Source organism: Lemur catta, chromosome 13 (genome assembly GCF_020740605.2).
Source record: "Lemur catta isolate mLemCat1 chromosome 13, mLemCat1.pri, whole genome shotgun sequence".
NCBI lineage: Eukaryota > Metazoa > Chordata > Mammalia > Primates > Lemuridae > Lemur > Lemur catta.
The window spans coordinates 80695951-80714935 of NC_059140.1; the positions used below are offsets into that span (position 1 = coordinate 80695951).

At 40.3% G+C, this 18985-nt stretch overlaps 1 protein-coding gene across 5 annotated transcripts; it reads left to right on the forward strand.

The window, feature by feature from the left end:
* The first annotated feature begins 2195 nt into the window (after positions 1-2195).
* Positions 2196-17522, forward strand: EEF1AKMT1 (EEF1A lysine methyltransferase 1). 5 transcript variants are annotated; one of them, XM_045567679.1, is made up of 6 exons: positions 2731-3248; positions 3471-3499; positions 11147-11309; positions 13731-13813; positions 15072-15352; positions 17345-17522. In XM_045567679.1, the coding sequence occupies exons 3-6, from the start codon at positions 11166-11168 to the stop codon at positions 17479-17481; spliced, it is 645 nt and encodes a 214-aa protein (XP_045423635.1). In that variant the 5' UTR covers positions 2731-3248; positions 3471-3499; positions 11147-11165; the 3' UTR covers positions 17482-17522. The 5 variants fall into 5 exon arrangements, with proteins under 5 accessions (XP_045423633.1, XP_045423636.1, XP_045423635.1 ...); XM_045567677.1 differs by lacking the exons at positions 2731-3248; positions 3471-3499 and adding an exon at positions 2196-2242; XM_045567680.1 differs by lacking the exons at positions 2731-3248; positions 3471-3499 and adding an exon at positions 2647-2704.
* Positions 17523-18985: the final 1463 nt, after the last annotated feature.

Below are 18985 nucleotides of genomic sequence, written 5' to 3' on the forward strand. Positions count from 1 at the left end.
GCTAAGTACATACAACAGTATGTATCTTCACATCGACACAATGTGATCTTAAAGGCCTAAACAACCACCATTGTGATAATTGTGATAGAGTTCATCATACTATTTATCTTTTTTTAAAATGAGAAAATCAATCTATGTCAACTGTCTTAATCCACTTGTGTCGCTACAGCAGAATACCTGAGACTGGGTAATTTATAAAGAACAGAAATTTATTTCTCACATTTCTGGAGGCTGAGAAGTCCAAGATGAAGGCATGGGCACCTAGTGAGGGCTTTCTTGCTCTGTCCTCACATGGTGGAAGCTGGAAGAGCAAGAGAGAACCAACTCTCTCCCTCAAGCCCCTTTATGAGGGGACCTGATTTCATTCCTGAAGGAGTAATCCTCTTCGCTTAATCATCTCTTAAAGGCCCCACCTGTTAATACTATCAAACTGGCAACACCTGAATTTTGCAGGGGATGTATTCAAACCATAACAATGATTTCAATTTCTGCTGAATATGCACCTGTTATTTCTACAACAAAAAAAAATTCTAACCGTGATTCCCAAAGTGAGTTTCATGTTATTACTAGTTTTTTATAATTTATTATCAAATAAGTTTGAGAAATCAAGTTTCTTTAGTGTGTGAAGTTAAAAGCTTTAATACATTAATGCCTATTAAGTTTAAAAGAAGATCTTGATAAGATTTTCCTCATATTTAATACAGTCTTTTCTCAAAGTACATTTTGGGACTAGAATTCTAAGGAACACCCTTTGCAACATGTTTAGGATAAATTGAGTAATTTGGGGGTATAGCACTCAATGGAAGAAGAACACCTGAATCTGTGTTTTTGTATTCAGAGGTAACTAGTGATTTTTCCTTTTCAAAAAAGGAGAACTGAGTTTAATTTTATCCTTAAGAGATCTTTCTAGAGTGAACTTCATTTCTTACTGGCACCATTTCTAAAGAGTAGCAAAAATCTTTTGTTCTAAAGAGAACAAAAATCATTGCCGAATACACAAAAGGAATAATTCCCAAATTGAAATTGATTTGAAAGCATGTTTCAGGTACAGTTTAACTACACAAGTAATTTTACTTTTACTTCAACAAGAATCAGTTTGCCTTTGATATTTTACATTTTTATGATATCTGAAAACCATTACATTACAGTGCATAGGTTTCACCAGGGAAATATTAATCTTCATGTATTACTGACATGCTGTCTGAGCAGTCAGCACTAGTGGTGGGGATTTAAAGGTTTAAACTCTGATGTTACCATCACTTTAATAGTAAAAATAGCCTACGGTAAAAAACATGGAGGTAACTACTGTCTTATATGCTGTCAAAGTAATGGAAGATTTGAAAGCCTAAAACGATGTTTAATACCAAAACTAATTTGCTTTCACATAAACTTTTCTGTTAAATTATAAGCCAAGGCAGTCTCTTATGTATGAACCACTACCTCTGTAAAAAAAGTCATAAAAGTTGGTTATTGTTTCTTTGTTCATGTTGATTGGCTTCTTTTAGTTTGTTTTATGTATTTTCTTCCTGCTCCATTGCCAGCTTACACCTGGTCTTGAAATATTTGGTTTAATAGACTTGTCATCAGCTCAAAACAAAGTCAAAATGAAGCATGGGTTATTACAGACTGGAAACAGTACTTAAAGTAGAAATTGTAATACACCCAAAGTTATAAAAGTTATACTGTTTCATGAACTACTTACTGAATAGCATCATTTGGCAGCTGAACAATTCATTTATAGCCTCACCTTATACCAGATAGGATTTAAAGTTGCTCAGCAGAATATATAAAACTTAGCCAAGATCATGAAGTTGGTAAAGAAAATGCAGGGAGGCAGAAACATAACACAGATTTTAAAGTGTTTTTCTCCCCTAATACTATCAGTATTACCAAAACCTCTATTTAATGTCAACATTTAAAGTCAACATTTCTATTATAAGACTGACTACATCGCAAACAAACAAATGAAGACTTGATTGTGGAAACCTACATGTCCCACTGCAAAACAGTGGGTTTAACTTACATGTAATCAAAACCTTAAACTCTTTTTGCCACCACTCTTGGAGGCTAACTGATAAAACAGAGAAGCGCGAGGGATCGATTCCCTGCAGGTGTCGACCCTCCCGGGCTATAAAGGCGGGATCCAGACGCTTCCGGAAGACTGGCTCGCTTGCGGAAGCGCCCTCGGCCGGAGGGTCTGCGCCTGCGCCAGCTCGTCGGGGCGACTGCGCACGCGCGGCTGGTGAGTGGACGGCTCTGGCGCGTCAGCGGGTTTGCCTCGCGCTGCTGACGGGCTTTGGAGTCCCTTACGCGTCTTTTTTGTTTTGTTTGTCGCCCTTTGTCCAGTACAGTAGTGGTGGAGGGTTTAATTGGCGGTGGCTGGCGGATGGCAGGCGAGCTGGAACCGAGCTCAGAGGGGGAGCCTCTGGTTCCAGCCGGTTCGGCGCGGCCGGGCCTCGTGTCCAGCCGCCGGGAGCGCGCGTCCCCGGGCGTGGGCGCCGCGGGCTGCCCGTGGGCGCGCCCTCCTTCCCCAGGGCGGGCGGGGCTGGGCCTGCCGTCCTCCGCCTGTGCCCCCAGACGTCCGCTGGGGCGGTTTGGGAAATGTTAGGTCAGGTTTGGTTGTCCGCTGCTGGGGCGGTAGTCCTCTGAGGCCTGAACCCGGATCCTTTTCTTTGCCCAAAAGATTCCTTTCTGAGGGGGCCTGGTGAGTCTTGCCTACAAATGCTAAAATCTCAGGAAACAGGTTTTTATGATGTGGTTCGCCTCCCAGCCTGATTCTGGAAGACCCTTACCTTAACTCAGGCATTCCTTTGCACTGATTCCTGGTCTTTTGGACAAAGCCTAACTCTTTCAGCCAATTGTCAACTAAAGAATTCCTAAATCCACCTATTACTTGTAAACCCCTGCTTCAAGTTGTCCTGCCTTAATCCCTAAACCCACCTGTGACCTGTAAGCCTCCGCTTTGAGGTGTCCCACCTTTTTGGACCAAACCAATGTATGCCTTCCGTGTATTGGTTTATGACTTTACCGGTAAGCCCCGTCTCCCTGAAATGGATAAAACCAAACTGCAAACCACAGCGAGTCCACTTGCTCAAGGTTTCTTGAGCGTGGCTCCAGGTCATGGGCCTCCAATCTGGCTCAGAATAAACCTCCTTAAATTATTTTACAGAGTTTTTCTTCTTTTCTGTTGACACCGCTCAGCACCTGTGGTTGAGGACATCTGAGGCAGGTCCCCTGCTAGGTGCAAGGTGTGTGAAGTTGAATAGACGGTGGCATGGGCAACTTAACTGGGCAAGCGGGGTAGTGTTTTAGGTGGTGCAGGGCTAAGTGATGTTACTGGTGAAGTACAGGCTCCAGTCCGATAGTACCCGGGGCCCTGCCCTGAGTGGGGAACAGGTCAGGGAAGACTTCCCGGAGGGAGCCATGTGTAAGATCAAGATAACTTGACAGAGGTTGTGGTTAACTTACAGCATTGTACATTTATGATCTACATTTAATGGTAAGTTTTACCTCCTTTTTTTTTTTTTTAAAGTTAATGTAAAAATAACAGGACAAATAGAACTTTAGAAAGCAAGAGGGAAGGAACTGTTTGAGGAAGAGGAACTGTATATACAAAGAGGAAAAGAAAATGAAAGATTTTGGCCCTTTTCTGGATTAAGGGTAGAATCATGCAGCAATATCGAAAAACTAGAGAACATCTGGACCTTTCCCATTCATAGAGCCTCACAGACTAGCCCAGGCACCCTTCCTTTCCTTGTGCAGTTTACTGGGACTCTGGTATAAAGCCTAGGTTAGTGCTTTTTCTGCTGGATCACAGTGTCTTGACCCAAATTTTTTGCAGAAGGTAGTATGATACTATGTGAAATTATAGTTTGGTGGTTTTGCTTTAAGCACATTTGATACATGGAAATTGAAATGTTTTATACAAGTAGAGGCTAACCACAGCCCATTAGGGGCCTCTAATCCCTGTGGATGCTGCACGTTAACATCCACTGCTTTGCTCTTGCTGTTCCGTCTTTCTGTAATTCTAAGTCTTCATCCTTTCCTCTTCCTCAGGCCAAGTTAAAATGCCTGCTGCTTTTTCACTTCTCTCCTCTCCCCACTCAGGCTTTTCACTATGATCCCATGGCTCTGAATGGTACTTCTTTGATAGAGAACATCCATGTTATCACTGTTATTTCTGTGTCTCTGACATAGGTCTCTCAACCTCAGCACTATTGACATTTCAGGCCGGAAAATTCTTTGTTGTGGAGGGCTGTCCTGTGGATTGTAGGAAGTTCAGCAGCATCCCTGACCTCTGCCTACTGGATGCCAGTAATACCCTCCCCAGTTAGGACAACCAAAAATGTCTCCAGATATTGCCAGATCTTACCCTGAGCAGCAAAATGGCTCCTGGTTCTCCTGTGAGAGCCACTGATGCAGAGTATGAACCACTTAAGGCCCAGGGCCAGTTGAATAATAATGTAACAGTACTTTCCAACTCTTTTGGACTTGACAATCTCTTTCATGGCAATTTCACAAACCCCCTTAGAAATTTTAAAAATAATAAAGATATAAAATGGTGACTTAAGTTTTTTAAAGTATTATTAAAAACAGGTTCATTTAATTTAATATTTGGTAACATTTATTTTGTAAACAGATTTTAATTTTTCCCATTGAACAAGTGATGCACTTTTGAACTTACTTTAATAATGTAGGAAACAGTGTATGATTGCTAAAATTGGAGCCCCCTACACTCTCCAAGTTCCTCCATTGATCTTATTGTCATCTAACATTAATTTCATTTATATTGTTTTAGTCTCTCTTTGCCTCTCTAGAATGTAAGCTCCAAGAGAACAGGAACTTTAAGTCCCATCACGAAGAACAGTGCTTAGTACATGATAGTGCCTTGATAAATGATTGTCAAAGAAATGAATTTGATAAACTTTAAACTTTTATTTTGGGGCCAAATTCATGTAAAATATAGATTGAAATTTAATTGCTTTTTACAGCAATGAAAGTAGACAATTTTATTAAACTGCTCTTTGGAATTCTTTATTTTCCACTTAAAGTCAACTGGTTTTTATGGTATTCATGGTTTTTTCCTAATGGATTAGCTAACAAGTTTCAGGCTGCTGTTTGAAAGCCCTTCACCATAGATGGAAAGTGTTACTAGCAAAAATTGGAATATTTCTGCCTGTATCAAGGATAAACATATGTACATGTGTGTGCATCTGTGTATACACATGGGCACACTCATATATATTTACACACACTTTTATTTTTCTCTCAGCTCTTCTAGGCCGTATGCTGGTGCAGCTCTGATTAGGAACTGGTTATACCCTTCAACTCTGCCAGAAAACATTGGATTTAAATAGTTGCCTGATTCTTTTCCTAAATGAAAAGAACTCTGAATCAGGAAGTACCTAACCAAAGTGAAGCCTTTTAGTAGTCTGCAGATCAATTTGCTGTGTTTTCTCAGTCTTTCTCAGCTCAGTGTGCACACAAGCTAATGTCTGGGATTTCCGATTGGAAATTCTACAACACGATAGGTCCTGGTATGCTTTCCTGAAAATGTGTTCTTTGTGCTTACTGCAGTAAACTAGAATTACTCATTTCAAGCATTCATACTGTTCTTTAGTGAGACTGCTATAGACACCCCAATGTTGACCTAAATTATTTTTATTTTAATTCTAAATATATAACCTCCAAAGTAGATAATTCACTTTTCTTTTGATTCAAACACAACTGTAGAACTAAGCACATTCTCAATAGCAAAGAAAACTACCAAATAATAAAATTCATATTAACAGTTTATTGTGAATATTTTGTTCCTGAGTTAGTAGACAGTTCTTTGGAGATTAGTTTTCCTAATCTACTTTGAACTGTATAATAAATCAGTTCTTTTACCACTTGTCGCAAATGCTGTTTTCTCTGCCTTGAATGCTCTTTCCCCGTTCTTTGTCTAAGTGAGAACTTATTCTTTAGATCCCAGCTTAAATATCACTTCTTCAAGGAAACTTTCCCTCACCACCAGAGCCAGGACAACAATCCAGCTGACTTAACTGTATTCCAGTACAAATCTCCAGAATACTTACAGGAGTAAAAATAGACATGGCATCCAACCAGTTAAAATTCACAATTGTCTGGCATTCAATAAAAAATATTACTAAGCATGCAAAGAAGCAAGAATATGCAGCCTGTGAGAGAAAATCAGTGAATTGAAACTGACTCAGAACACAGAATTAGTAGACAAGAACAGTAAAATAGTTAAAATTTTATTATGTGCTTTCACAAAGCTAAGGAAAGAGTGAATATGTTAACTAGGAATACAAAAGATATAAAAAAGACTGAAATACAACTTTTGGGCCGGGCGCGGTAGCTCATACCTGTAATCCTAGCATTCTGGGTGGCCGAGGCGAGCGGATTATTTGAGCTCAGGAGTTCGAGACCACCCTGAGCAAGAGTGAGACCCTGTCTCTACTAAAAATAGAAAGAAATCAGCGGGACAACTAAAAATATATAGAAAAAATTAGCCGGGCATGGTGGTGCATGCCTGTAGTCCCAGCTACTCGGGAGTCTGAGGCAGGAGGATCACTTAAGCCCAGGAGTTTGAGGTTGCTGTGAGCTAGGCTGATGCCACGGCACTCACTCTAGCCCGGGCAACAGAGTGAGACACTGTCTCCAAAAAAAAAAAAAAGAAAGAAAAATCTTAAAAGCATCAGGAAAGAAAGACACAAAGGAAGAAAAATAAGAATTGCTGCAGATTTTATGTCGGAAATGATGCAGTGAATAGACGGTGGAGCAGTATCTTTAAAGTACTGAAAGTAAAAGACACTGTCAGCTTCTAATTCTGTGCCTGCCCAAGGTGAAATAGACATTTTCAGACACACAAAAGCTGAGAGAATATATCACCAGCATTCTCTGTCTCATTTTCCTTCTGTCATTCAGGAAATACTGATACTATTAAGAAATACTATCAGCTGGAAATACTAACCTATAAAACAGACTGAAGAGTACTAAAAATGATTACTATATAGGTAAATATGAGTTTTTAATTTAATAATGTGTGGAGTTTATGACAAATGTGAAAAATGTATGACAACAATAACAGGCTTGGAGAAGAAAAATGGATGTAGATTCACTATCCAAAACCTTATACAGTACACAAAGCGGCATAATACCATTTGCAGGTAGACTGTGATATGTTAAAGAATTATACTGTAACCCTTAAACAATAAAAAAACACTTAATCAAATAACAAAGAGTCATAGTAAGCCAACAATGGAAAATGTTTTCACTGCTGTGCAGTGAATATATACACTGTAGGAATATACAACAATAATGTCTAGTGGACATTTTGGTTGAGTTTAATTTTTGGTATTACACATTTCTAATTTGAGCATCTTTCACATGTCTATTCATGTGAATTATAGGAGCTTCACATATTTATATGCCTAGAAACAGAATTGCTGAGTTGAAGGTTGTAGGGTTAATGTCAGATTATTTTCCAAAGTGTTTGTATCAATTTACATTTCAACCAACAGAGTAGGCAATTTTTATGACTCCAAATTCTCAAAAACACTTGGTATTGTCAGTCTTGTTAATTTTGTCATTCTGGTAGGTGTGTAGCACTATCTCATTATGATTATAATTTGCATTCCCTGATGACTAACAAGGTTAAACAACTTTTCATATGATTTTTTATTTTTTGCATGTCATCTTTTAGGAAGTCCCTGTTCCTGTATTTTGCGTATTTGTCTTTTGCTATTCCTTCCATTTAGGAATTCTAAAAAATGTTCACATAACATACAGGAAGACTAGAAAATGAAATAGGAATGAAAAACAGGGAACAAACAGAAAGCAAATAATATAGCAGGATTAAGCACAATATGTCAATAATATTATGTAAAAGGTCTAAATATACCAATTAAAAGAGCTTAGCAGAATGGATTTTTAAAAGAAACCTAACTACTGTCTACAAGAAACTTCAAAAATTTTGTGTGAATATATATGTATGTATGTATACATGTGTGCAAATATAAATGTATGTGCTATGAATGTGTGTTGAAAATGAAGGAAAAAATACATCCCATAGAAACATCTTTTTAAAAAGGGATGAGTACCTTTATTAATATCAGGAAAACAGACATGAGAGCGAAGAAATCACTAGCAACAAAGAGAGACATTACATAATGATAAAAAGGATTAATTCATCAAGAACACATGGCAGTTCTAAATATGCATGCACCAGATGAGAGTAGTTTAAATTACATGAAGAATGAAGGGAGAACTGATAGAACTGAAAGAAGAAATAGGCAAATCCACAATTACAACTGGGGACTTCAGTTCCCTCTCACAACAATTGATACAACTACTAGAGGGGAAATCAGCAAGGATATAAGACAGCTTATCACCATTAACCAAAAGGATCTATTCACATTTACAGAACTCTCCAACCAACAAGAACAAAATACAAGCATCCACGGAACACTCACCAACACAGACCATACCCTGGGCCATAACACAAACTGCAGCACTTTTTAAAGAACTGAAATTATACACGCTGGAAAGCAAGTAACAGGAAAATCTCCAAACACTTGGAAATGAAACAACATACTTCTAAATAATATATGGGCCAAAGAGAAATTCTCAATAGAAATTTAAACATACATTGAATTGCGTGAAAATAAGCAAAAAGGTATACAGATTTGGTGGGATGTCACTAAAAGGGAAATTTATAGCACTAAACACTTAAGAAAGTTCTCAAATCAATATTCTAAACTCCCTCATCAAAAAAGTAATTGAAGAATAAAATAAATGCAGAGAAAGCAGAAGGAAGGAAATGAACAGAAAGAAATCAATGAGAATTGTCAGCTGGTAGTTGACAGGTTTTTGCATTAGGTTTATGCTGGCTTCATAAAACAAGTTGAGAATTATTCCTTTCTCTTCTGCTTTCTGGAAGAGTTTACATAAAATTACCATCATTTCTTCTTTAAATGTTTGATAGAATTCACCAGTGAATCTTCTCAGCCTGGATTTTTCTATTTGGGGAGGTTTTTGATAACAAAATCCATCTATCTTTGTTTGTTTTTTGTTAGTATTATTTTTAGAGACAGGATCTTGCTGTGTTGTCCAGGCTGGAGTGCAATGGCTATTCACACTACGATAGCTCACTGCAGCCTCGAATTCCTGGTCCAAGTAATCCTCTTCCCTCAGCCCCCTGAGTAGCTGGGACTACAGCTATGCACCACCACACCCAGCTCAAAATCCATCTATCTTTGATAAACAGAAGGCTATGGCTGCCTTAAACAACATCTCTTAGTTGTACCTATTGTTGAACTTTATGTGAATCTAATCATATTGTATGTATCTTGTGTTTTGCTCCTTTTCCTAGAGGGGAAACTGCTTGTTCATAGAGGGATTATTTGTATAGATTAACTTGCGTCACCAGATGTTTACTAGCAAGTTTTTATACAAGTAAGTGTTTGATGAAGAAAAGAAGGAAGGAAACAACAAGATGTTTGTACTTAATGAAAATACACTGGGTTTCACTAGTTGGTACATACAAGGTTTTTGTTGTTTTAAGGATCTTGGATAGAGTGGCTAGCTCTCTGATTTTGAAAAGAATAAAAGCAGCATCTAGCAGATATTTCTCACTTTAAATGGCTGTTTAGTATCTTTTGAACATTCTTCCTAAGTTTTGAGTATTTCCCACATTCTGAGTCCTGCTTTCCCAGCCTCCCTTTTAGGGATGGCCCAGGCACATGCCCTAGACCCTGCCAGTGGGACATACCCACACAGGCCTACCAGTGGGAAGAAAGTAGCAGGAGGAAGCTCTTGAATAATCTTTGCTGATTTTCAACACATCACTCACTGTAAAACTTAGACACAATATTTTAAAAAGGAAACAAGATGCTGATTTTTGCTTTTAGATAACTTTGGTGTAGTAATTTGTTTGATACCTGGGTAGTAAGGAATTTGACCTCACCCAGAGAGAGGCCTGGTCTTTGTCTTGGCTCCTAGCTGGTGACCTCTAAAGATCTGGAATTTCCCAAGTGACAGGGGTGTCTTTGTTATTCATGGTAGGCTCCTCAGATCACATTTGATAGTTCAAGCTAACAGAGTGACTCGTGGAGGGCCCCTGAGCCCAGACTCCAGGAGGACACAGCTGTAGAGACTGACTTCAGCTAGGTAGACAGTTATTCCATCAGTAATGAAACCTCAATAAGAACTGGACACTGAAGCTCCGGTGAGCCCCCTGGGTTGGCAGTACTCCATGCATATTGTCAAACGTCAATGCCCAGAGGATAATGTGTCCTGAGGATGATGGAATCTTCAAGTTTGGAACCCTCATGGACTCCTCCCTACGTCTCTTCCTTTGGCTAGTTCTAAATTATGTCTTTTCCCTGCAATAAATTTAACTGTGAATATAATTGCTCTCAGTGAGTTCTGTGAGTCTTTCCAGCAAATTATTGAACCCGAGTGTGGTTTTGGGAAACCCCTGAACTTGCAGTTGTTGTCAAGAGCTTCGGCAGGCTTGGCAAGCTAGAGGACTGTACCCTAACCTCACTGTATAGCTCACTCTGGGTAGTGCCCGAAAAAGAAGTAATTAATGCCTGCCATCAGTGTCTACAAAAATATCTTGGTTTTCTCTGTTTCTCTGTTTTACTCTTCTTCCCCTTCTTCTTATTGTCCCTTTTATTTTTCACATCTCTTTTAATACACCTTGTTTTTTACTGATCTTTCACACCCACCAATGACACTCATGAGCCTTGGCTCGCGTAACCAGTGACAGTCAAGCGTAGAAAGATCTCGGATAGATTCTACTGTGAAATGTCTGCACATAGCCATTGGGGTACCAGAAGAAAGCAAAATGTCTTCAGATATTTATGGTAAACATTTCCTTCTGCAAGGAATCATAAAAATGAGGAAATGATATTTATAAAAACTGGACATATTTAAAAGAAAATTCTGCACTGGTTGAACTAGTTCGGTAGAAGCCCTCTGTAGATATTTGATCTCAGAAGTTTTAAATTTGTATATTTCCTATATAAAATTCACTTTGGTTTGGGTCCTTGCTGTGAAATAAAAACTTTTAAAAAATTATTATTTGATAAGAACAGGGAACAAAATCCGCATAGAACATTTATTCCTTGATTTGCAGGTTAGAGACAATTTGTGAAATGAGTGACCTGGAAGATGATGAGACCCCCCAGCTTTCTGCCCGTACCTTAGCAGCTCTCCAGGAGTTTTACGCTGAACAAAAGCAACAGACTGACCTAGGTGGGGATGATAAATATAACATCGGAATAATAGAAGAGAACTGGGTAAGTAAATGCATTCCATATCCATCAGAAAATACTGACGTGGAAGCTACCCTGCCAATGTTGTTCTGCATCCCACCTAATACCGAAATCTCTGTCACCTGTGATGTGATAATCTCTGGGGAGCTAAGAAAGCAGTCCCTGAGCAATTTTAAGACAGTATAAACTGAGATCTCCCTGGTTCTGACGATCAGGCTGGTTGGTGATCAGAGGACGGGGCCTTTTGGATGGGGGGTGATGTGTTGTTATGTCCATCACAAACTTGTGCTTCATTCTTGGATAGAGATATACCCTACTAGCTTTTACGGGCCTGGAAATCCTGGTGAAAAGTGAAAAACATATCATTGTCATAAATAGTGGAACGGAACTTAAAAATTTAATGAAAAATTGATAAGAGGGAGTTTTTGAGAAAATATTAATAGTTTTTGGTATATAATATATACTTAGTTGTGTTTGTATAGCCCAAATAAAAATAGAAATTAAAAAAAAAATGAGGGAAACTCCTAACATAAACTGGAACCTAGAAATTTAAAATTTTAAATGGAGATACTTGAGAAACAGACAAGCCTCAAATGTTGTCTGTGGCTGCCCCTCGGTACTAGGCCTGTCTTCATCACTTTGCCATTGGAAGAAAGCTTTTATCTTTTACATTTTGTGTCCAGTTTGGATGTCTAAGTTATATAAATTTTTCCTATTTACCCTTTGTTTAAAACTAACTATGATAAAAATGTGGCCAGAAGTTTCAAGGGATTTTTGGAAGAAAGAAAGTGGGTATCAGATGGTCCGTGAAACAGCAGAGTAAACTGCCACCTGGGTGAGAACTGGCAGATGAGAGCCTTTCTTCCAGAGGAGGACACAGAGACTCCAGGTTCTAAACTCAGAGCCTGTTGAACATAAGGGTAAAAGTGGCACATGGGCTGATTTTGTGTGATTAATTAAAGGGTGGCCTGCTACCGTGGTTGGGCCAGTTGGTCTCTTACCCTCCTTCTAATCATATCCAAATGTCAAACATAGCATGTGAGGTGCGCGCCTCCAGGCCAAATCTCAGAGGATTTCTCACTAAACAAACTGTAGAATCTGTGTTGGGAATGCCCTAATTTGGGTAAGAAATATGGAAAGAAACACAGAATAGAATCTAAGATAGCTCCAGAGCTCTGCCATAGACAAAGAGAAGGGGGAAAAGGCAGTTTCATTTAGGAAGGAACTACACAAAATTCCTCCATACTCAGAGTAAAACTCTCTCTATTTGATCAGATTTCAGTTTTGTTGAGATATAATTCACATACTATACAGTTCACCTTTTTAAAGTGTATGATTTGATGGTTTTTAGTCAGTTTACAGATAGGTGCAACCAACACCATTAGAACATTTTCACTGCCTCACGAAGAAACCTTATACCCTTTAGCTGTCACCTCCCAATTCCACAATTCCCCAAACCCTGGCAACCACTAATGAACTTTTTGTCTCTATGGATGTGCCATTTCTGGTTGTTTCCTATAAATGGAATCACATAGTACATGATCTTTTGTGTCTGTTTTCTTTCACTTAGCATAGTGTTTCCAGTATTCATCCATGTTATAGCATGTATCAGTACCTCATTCCTCTTTATGAGTGAATAATATTCCATTGTACAGTGCACTCCATTTTGTCTGTCCATCCATCAATTGATGGGCATTTGAGTTGTTTCCACACCGAGCACATTTTTAAAGTGAGAATCTCGTCTGCATGTCCCGTGCAGCAGGCTGCCTCAGCCCTGTCATCCAATGGGCAGAGAGGCCAGTTGGAGAAATGAGTCTATACTATTGTAGAGGAAAACCAAGCTATTTTTTTCATTAAAATCATCCTTAATTTGTAAATATGAATAGATAATCAAGGATCACTAGAAATTTAAAAAGAAAAAAATCATCAATCAGCATGAAAACAGAAGGAGCAAGATGAAAAACAACCAACTTGCCCCTGAAGGAAAAACAAGTAATTCCAGGAAACATGCCTGAGGTAAAGATGAGGCCATGGAAAAGTAGCACAGTCTGCATTTCGCTGATTGCATCCTATGGTGTCATTTAACATGTTCTTCCATCCTCTGTGTTTGTAATTCTGTTCATTGCTGGTTGAATCTAGAAGCTCAATCACATTCAAGTTTGATTTTTTTTTTTTTGGCAAGACTAATACAAAGGTTGGGCTATGTTCTTCCATCAGGAGAAACATTGGCTATAAATCATTCTTTTGTGATGTTTGCAGCCATTGACACTCAATGCATAGATTCCATTAATTCATTAGGGGCTTGTATTAATTTAAAATAATTTCAAAGAAAAATTAATTTTCAAAAGAAAATTTTTTAAATATATGCATGCTGACATAGTAGATATAAAAGAACAAAGTTTATGCCAATTCTAAAAATGATACGAACCCATTCCTCTGTTCCAGCAATTGAGCCAGTTTTGGTACAGTCAGGAAACTGCTTTGCGACTCGCACAGGAGGCCATTGCCGCCACTGGACAAGGTGGCAGGTGAGATTCAAATCTTATTTCTCTTTTTGTCTTCTAATCCAGAGTAATATTTTGAATGTCCTTCCTAGGTAAGAGGCGGTTTGCAAGATGTCTGAACTATGATGTGAAAAAATTGTCAATCCTGGTTTGCAGCATGTGACAAATTAAGACCCGCTTCAACACTGAGTCCAGGGACTCCTCAGAGATCTATTCCTTGTAGGGTTTCTTTTTTTTTTTTTTTTTTGAGACAGAGTCTCGCTCTGTTGCCCAGGCTAGAGTGAGTGCCGTGGCGTCAGCCTAGCTCACAGCAACCTCAAACTCCTGGGTTTAAGCGATCCTCCTGCCTCAGCCTCCCGAGTAGCTGGGACTACAGGCATGCGCCACCATGCCCGGCTAATTTTTTCTATATGTATTTTTAGTTGGCCAGATAATTTGTTTCTATTTTTAGTAGAGATGGGGTCTCGCTCTTGCTCAGGCTGGTCTCGAACTCGTGACTTCGAGCGATCCACCCACCTCGGCCTCCCAGAGTGTTAGGATTACAGGCGTGAGCCACCGCGCCCAGCCCTTGTAGGGTTTCTTATGTCTGTTCTTTATTTTAACATTTTCTAACCTGTTTCTTACCTTTATACTTCTAGAGTTTGCTTTAAAAGAGAAAATCTTAATGTTTAACTTTTCTGAAGTTTTAAGAACATAGGTTTTCTTCTTTATTAGTTTGGTTTTTATTTTTATCAAAACTTTACATGCATATAATTTAAAGAGTCAAATTGCACTAAAAGATTTATTCAAAACAATCCATTTCTAATTTTCCCCACTGTTCCACAGTGAAACCCCATTTTAATGTATCTTTTTGGAAACTAGAATAATTTGGGGTTTATCTTTCAACATCACAAGTATTACAAAATGACTTCAAAATATTGAGTTGGGACTTAAAAGCATTTGAAATAAATATTAAAGGTCCAACATGAAAATAAAAGGTAAATTTAGGCTTTGGGCTAACTACATCTAACTTTTGTTATAATGTGTTCCTGATGTTTTACATTTTTTACTATAAAAAGCACATTTATCCTTTCATACCTCAAAATTATGAGTTGTAGATTTTTAAATACCAAAACTATAACGTTTTTTACCTAAAATTTACCATCACATAGTTTGCTCTATTATTTCCTTTAAGAAAATCTGAACACTAGGACCTATTTTTTTGTTTTTGGCAAAATAGTTATTTAACGCCATGAGCTATCTGATAAGGCTCTTTCAAGAGTGTGTTCGTTTTGTCCTCTAGAATAGCATGTGTGAGTGCCCCCAGCGTGTACCAGAAACTCAGAGAGCTGCACAGAGAAGACTTTTCAATATACATCTTTGAATATGACAAAAGATTTGCCATGTATGGAGAGGAGTTTATCTTCTATGATTACAATAATCCATTGGATTTACCTGAAAAAATTGCTGCACATAGTTTTGACATCGTAATAGCGGATCCTCCCTATCTTTCTGAAGAATGTCTCAGAAAAACGTCAGAAACCATCAAGTACCTCACTCAGGGCAAGATTCTGCTGTGCACTGGTAGGTGCCACATTTCATGGTTCACAAAAGCCAGTGACAGTGGATATACAAGTCTTTGGTTTCAAGAGTTGGAAGAAATTTGAAGCTCAAGTCCTGGGCCGGGTGCAGTGGCTCACACCTGTAACCCCAGCACTTGGGGAGGCGGGAGGATCACTTGAGGCCAGGAATTTGCGACCAGCCTGGGCAACTTAGTAAGACCCTATTGCTACAAAAAATAAGAAAAATTAGCCGCACATGGTGGTGTGTGCTCCTGAGTCCCAGCCACTCAGGAGGCTGAGGCGGGAGGATTGCTTGAGCCCAGGAGTTAAGGTTACAGTGAACTGTGATTGTGCCACAGCACTCCAGCCTGGGTGACAGGGGGAGACTCTGTCTCAAAAAAAAAAAAAAAACCTCAAATCCTGAATCTACCACTTTCTATGTGACCCTAAACAAGTTATTTAACCTCTCTGTTCCAAGTTTCCTTATCTGTAAACTAGAACTGATAATACTACCTGTCTTTGAGGGTTGTGGAGAATTCAGTGACACAGTACACATTAAGTACTTATCTGAGGGTCTCTCCCATAGTGACTGCTCGATGAATGTTAGCCATTATTTTTAATTAATCATCATCATCATCATCATCAGTAGTAGTAGTACGTGATCCAGCCTCTCTACTCGATAAAAGAGAAATTTGGAATCTACAGAGTTACAGTGAGTTGCCTAAGGTTATAGAGCTGGACATTAGATGAGGTTTGTTAAAGTAGAAGAGTTTGAGATTGATATATTTTCTTAAGGTGAACATAGTAAAATTCAATATAGTAAAATTTGGGAACTAAAACGTTACCACCAAGTCTCTTGACTTCTGGGCACCCTGGGAGTCCAGGCCCGTGGGTGCTGTTCCTGGCCGTAGGCCTGGGCTCTCAGGGTCGCGCTTCTCCACCGAGCACACAGCTCCGAGCAGGAGTGAGCTGCAGGGAGTCTGTTCTTTGGTGTTGTGGAATTGGCTGTTTGGTCAAGAATGCAACTCTTTGATCACACAAATATAGTAATTTATTTAACGCTTACTAATTCATCTGCTTACTAACACAGGCAGCGCTCTGACCTCATGGAGTATACATTTTAGTTTTAGGAGATAGGTTTAAAAAGGTAACAAAACACATGAAAGAAACAGAGACTGGCAGGGCTGGCACAGTGAGTCTTGAGGGGCTCCGAGCCAGCCCAGGCACAGGGCTGGGCAGGAGGCCCCCCACAGATGACAGCTGGGAGTTGTGGTTTTCTTAAAGTGCTCAGAGTGTCACCCAAAAGCGACAAGATCCAATTTGTCTAAAGAAGTTGGCTTTAATTTTGTACGGAAGAGGTTTCATGGGGCATGTGGACGCAGGCACCTCATGGGCTGTGGTGACGTCCAGGTGAGAGACAACAGCAGTCCGGACAAGGTCACAGCAGTAGGAGGGGAGGGCAGGGGATGGATTAAAGAGATGCTTTGAAGGTGAAATTGGTCGAGCTCGCTGTGCTCTGAGTGTAGGGGAAGAAACGGCAAGAATTGGGCTGTCCTGGGTTTCTGGCCCGTGAGGGCTGCCAGGGCCACCTCCTGCCAGAGGACGTCGAGGGAGCTGGCCGTGTTGGGCCAGGGGTAGAAATTGGGAGCAGTCAGTGAAAAGGTAGCAATGTGTTGGTACCGGTTTGTATGATTAGGTATTACTGAAAACGAGGTTCTTGACATTGGGAAACCCTAGCTTTTAGCAGTGATTTTTGCTTTCCTTATGTTCATTTGTGAGATATAATCTACTTCTAAATTTCTAAGAGTCTCACCTTTGCAAAAGTAGTAAAATTATTTATTACATAAAAAAGAAATGGAAAAAAAATAGGTAATTTGCAAAAATGTTGGAGAAGGTACAGACCCTCCCCCATCCTTCTGGGGCTCTGCCGTCAAGTTATTGCTCTTGGGACTTTGGAAGCCCCTCTGCGGGCTGGTGGTTCACCCTTTGAGTTCATTTACTTTGCTCTCCTCAGGTGCCATCATGGAAGAACTGGCGGCAGAACTCCTTGGAGTGAAGATGTGCAAGTTTATTCCAAAACATACCCGAAACTTGGCAAATGAGTTTTGCTGTTATGTGAATTATGAGTCTGGGCTAGACTGTGGTCTCTAAGTACAGATAGTGACATAACACAGTAAAGGACCCTTGGCACATTTCTCCTCTGTTTTTATTTTCTTACTACATTGAAAAGTTATAACCTCCTCTCCTCCCCAGCAAACAGGAGCTGTCCCGGGCCTAAGTTTCAAAGGACACAACCTCTCATTATTGTTTCCTTAAGGAGGGCTTCCCTAGAGCTGCTTCCGCCAACCTGAATCCATGGAATTAGAGTTGGAAGAAATCTTAGAACCTGCCTAATCGACTCTTTTAACGTATGTAAAAACAGAAGAACAAACAGCTTAGTGGCTTGCCCAGGGCCTCCTGAATTAGACAGCACCTTGGCCTCTGCCTCAGGCCATAGGTTCCCTTAAAACGGGCCTCTTCTGCCGGCCTGGCGCAGTCTGGTAACGTCCTAGGGCTCGTGAGGCCCCAGCCCCGTCCTGCTCCAGCCCCGCAAGGAGGCAAGGAGACGTGGCTTCCCTCCGTGAGAGGAGCTGGTGTCCAAGTGCCTCTGGAATTCTCCTCCTCTTCCCAGTTCTGGGGGTGCTGAGAGGGTGACGGGAAAGGAACCAGGTGCCCCGTTCCAAATTGCCTGAGCAGATGAAAGTGCCGTCTGTGAACCACAGCCCAGAGCTAAAGTGGAGTCTCTCTATTTGAAGCACATTCGGCACATACCCAGACCCCAGAGGGCTGCAGCGGCCAGAAGGATGAGCTGTTGATACAGGCAGCTGGGATGGACCTTAAGGAATCAACTGAGTGAAGAAAATCCCCAAGGATCACACACTGGACGTTTCCAGTTATAACATTCTCTGAGGAGAGCAGGTCAGTGGTTGGTAGCGGTCAGGATGGGCGCGGGGGTGGGGAGGGTTCTCTGGTGTTTGCGTGGTGGTCTGTGTCTTGTGCATGGCGGTGGTTTCATGCACCTGCACGTATGACGGCATTACACAGAACCACACACACAAATGAGCGCGTGTAAAACTGGTTAACTCATAATGGGGGTCAGTGGGTTGAACCAGTGTCTGTTTTCTGGCTGTGACATTGCACTATAGTTAGGTCAGATATTACCATCAGGGGAAACTCGGTGAAGGGTACATAAGACTTATCAGTAGTATTTTTCCAGTTTCCTGAGAATCTACAATCATTTTAGAATAAAAACTTTCCGAAAAATTAACACCCTCTCTGTGGGAAAGGATTACACTACCCCACCTCCTATGAATTGCTTTGGCCAACACATTGTGAAAGGAAGTGACATATGTCACTTCTCTCTGGCTGTCCAGTCCTTGAGTGGGGCAGGGCTACAGCCCCCCCTGCAGGGGACGTGGGGGACGCAGAAATGACCAGGTGCTGTTGGACATCAGAGACCGTGGCCTCATTACTGGGAAAAAACCCAGCCTGTCCTGGCTGGCCCGAGCAGGGCCGGGCACACCCAGCCGTGCCCGGGAAGCCTGGGGGGACCTGCCCCTTCCTGCTATTTCTTAGAACTCAGCTGTCATACTTCTGAATGACTTTTAGTTTACTT

What these genes read in the sequence shown, in the direction of transcription:
- EEF1AKMT1 (XM_045567677.1), top strand. Translation starts at nt 11,166, where the DNA reads ATGAGTGACCTGGAAGATGATGAGACCCCCCAGCTTTCTGCCCGTACC. An exon ending in GAATAATAGAAGAGAACTGG is followed by an intron (nt 11,310 to 13,730) that starts GTAAGTAAATGC and finishes CCTCTGTTCCAG; the next exon opens with CAATTGAGCCAGTTTTGGTA. An exon ending in GCCACTGGACAAGGTGGCAG is followed by an intron (nt 13,814 to 15,071) that starts GTGAGATTCAAA and finishes TTTGTCCTCTAG; the next exon opens with AATAGCATGTGTGAGTGCCC.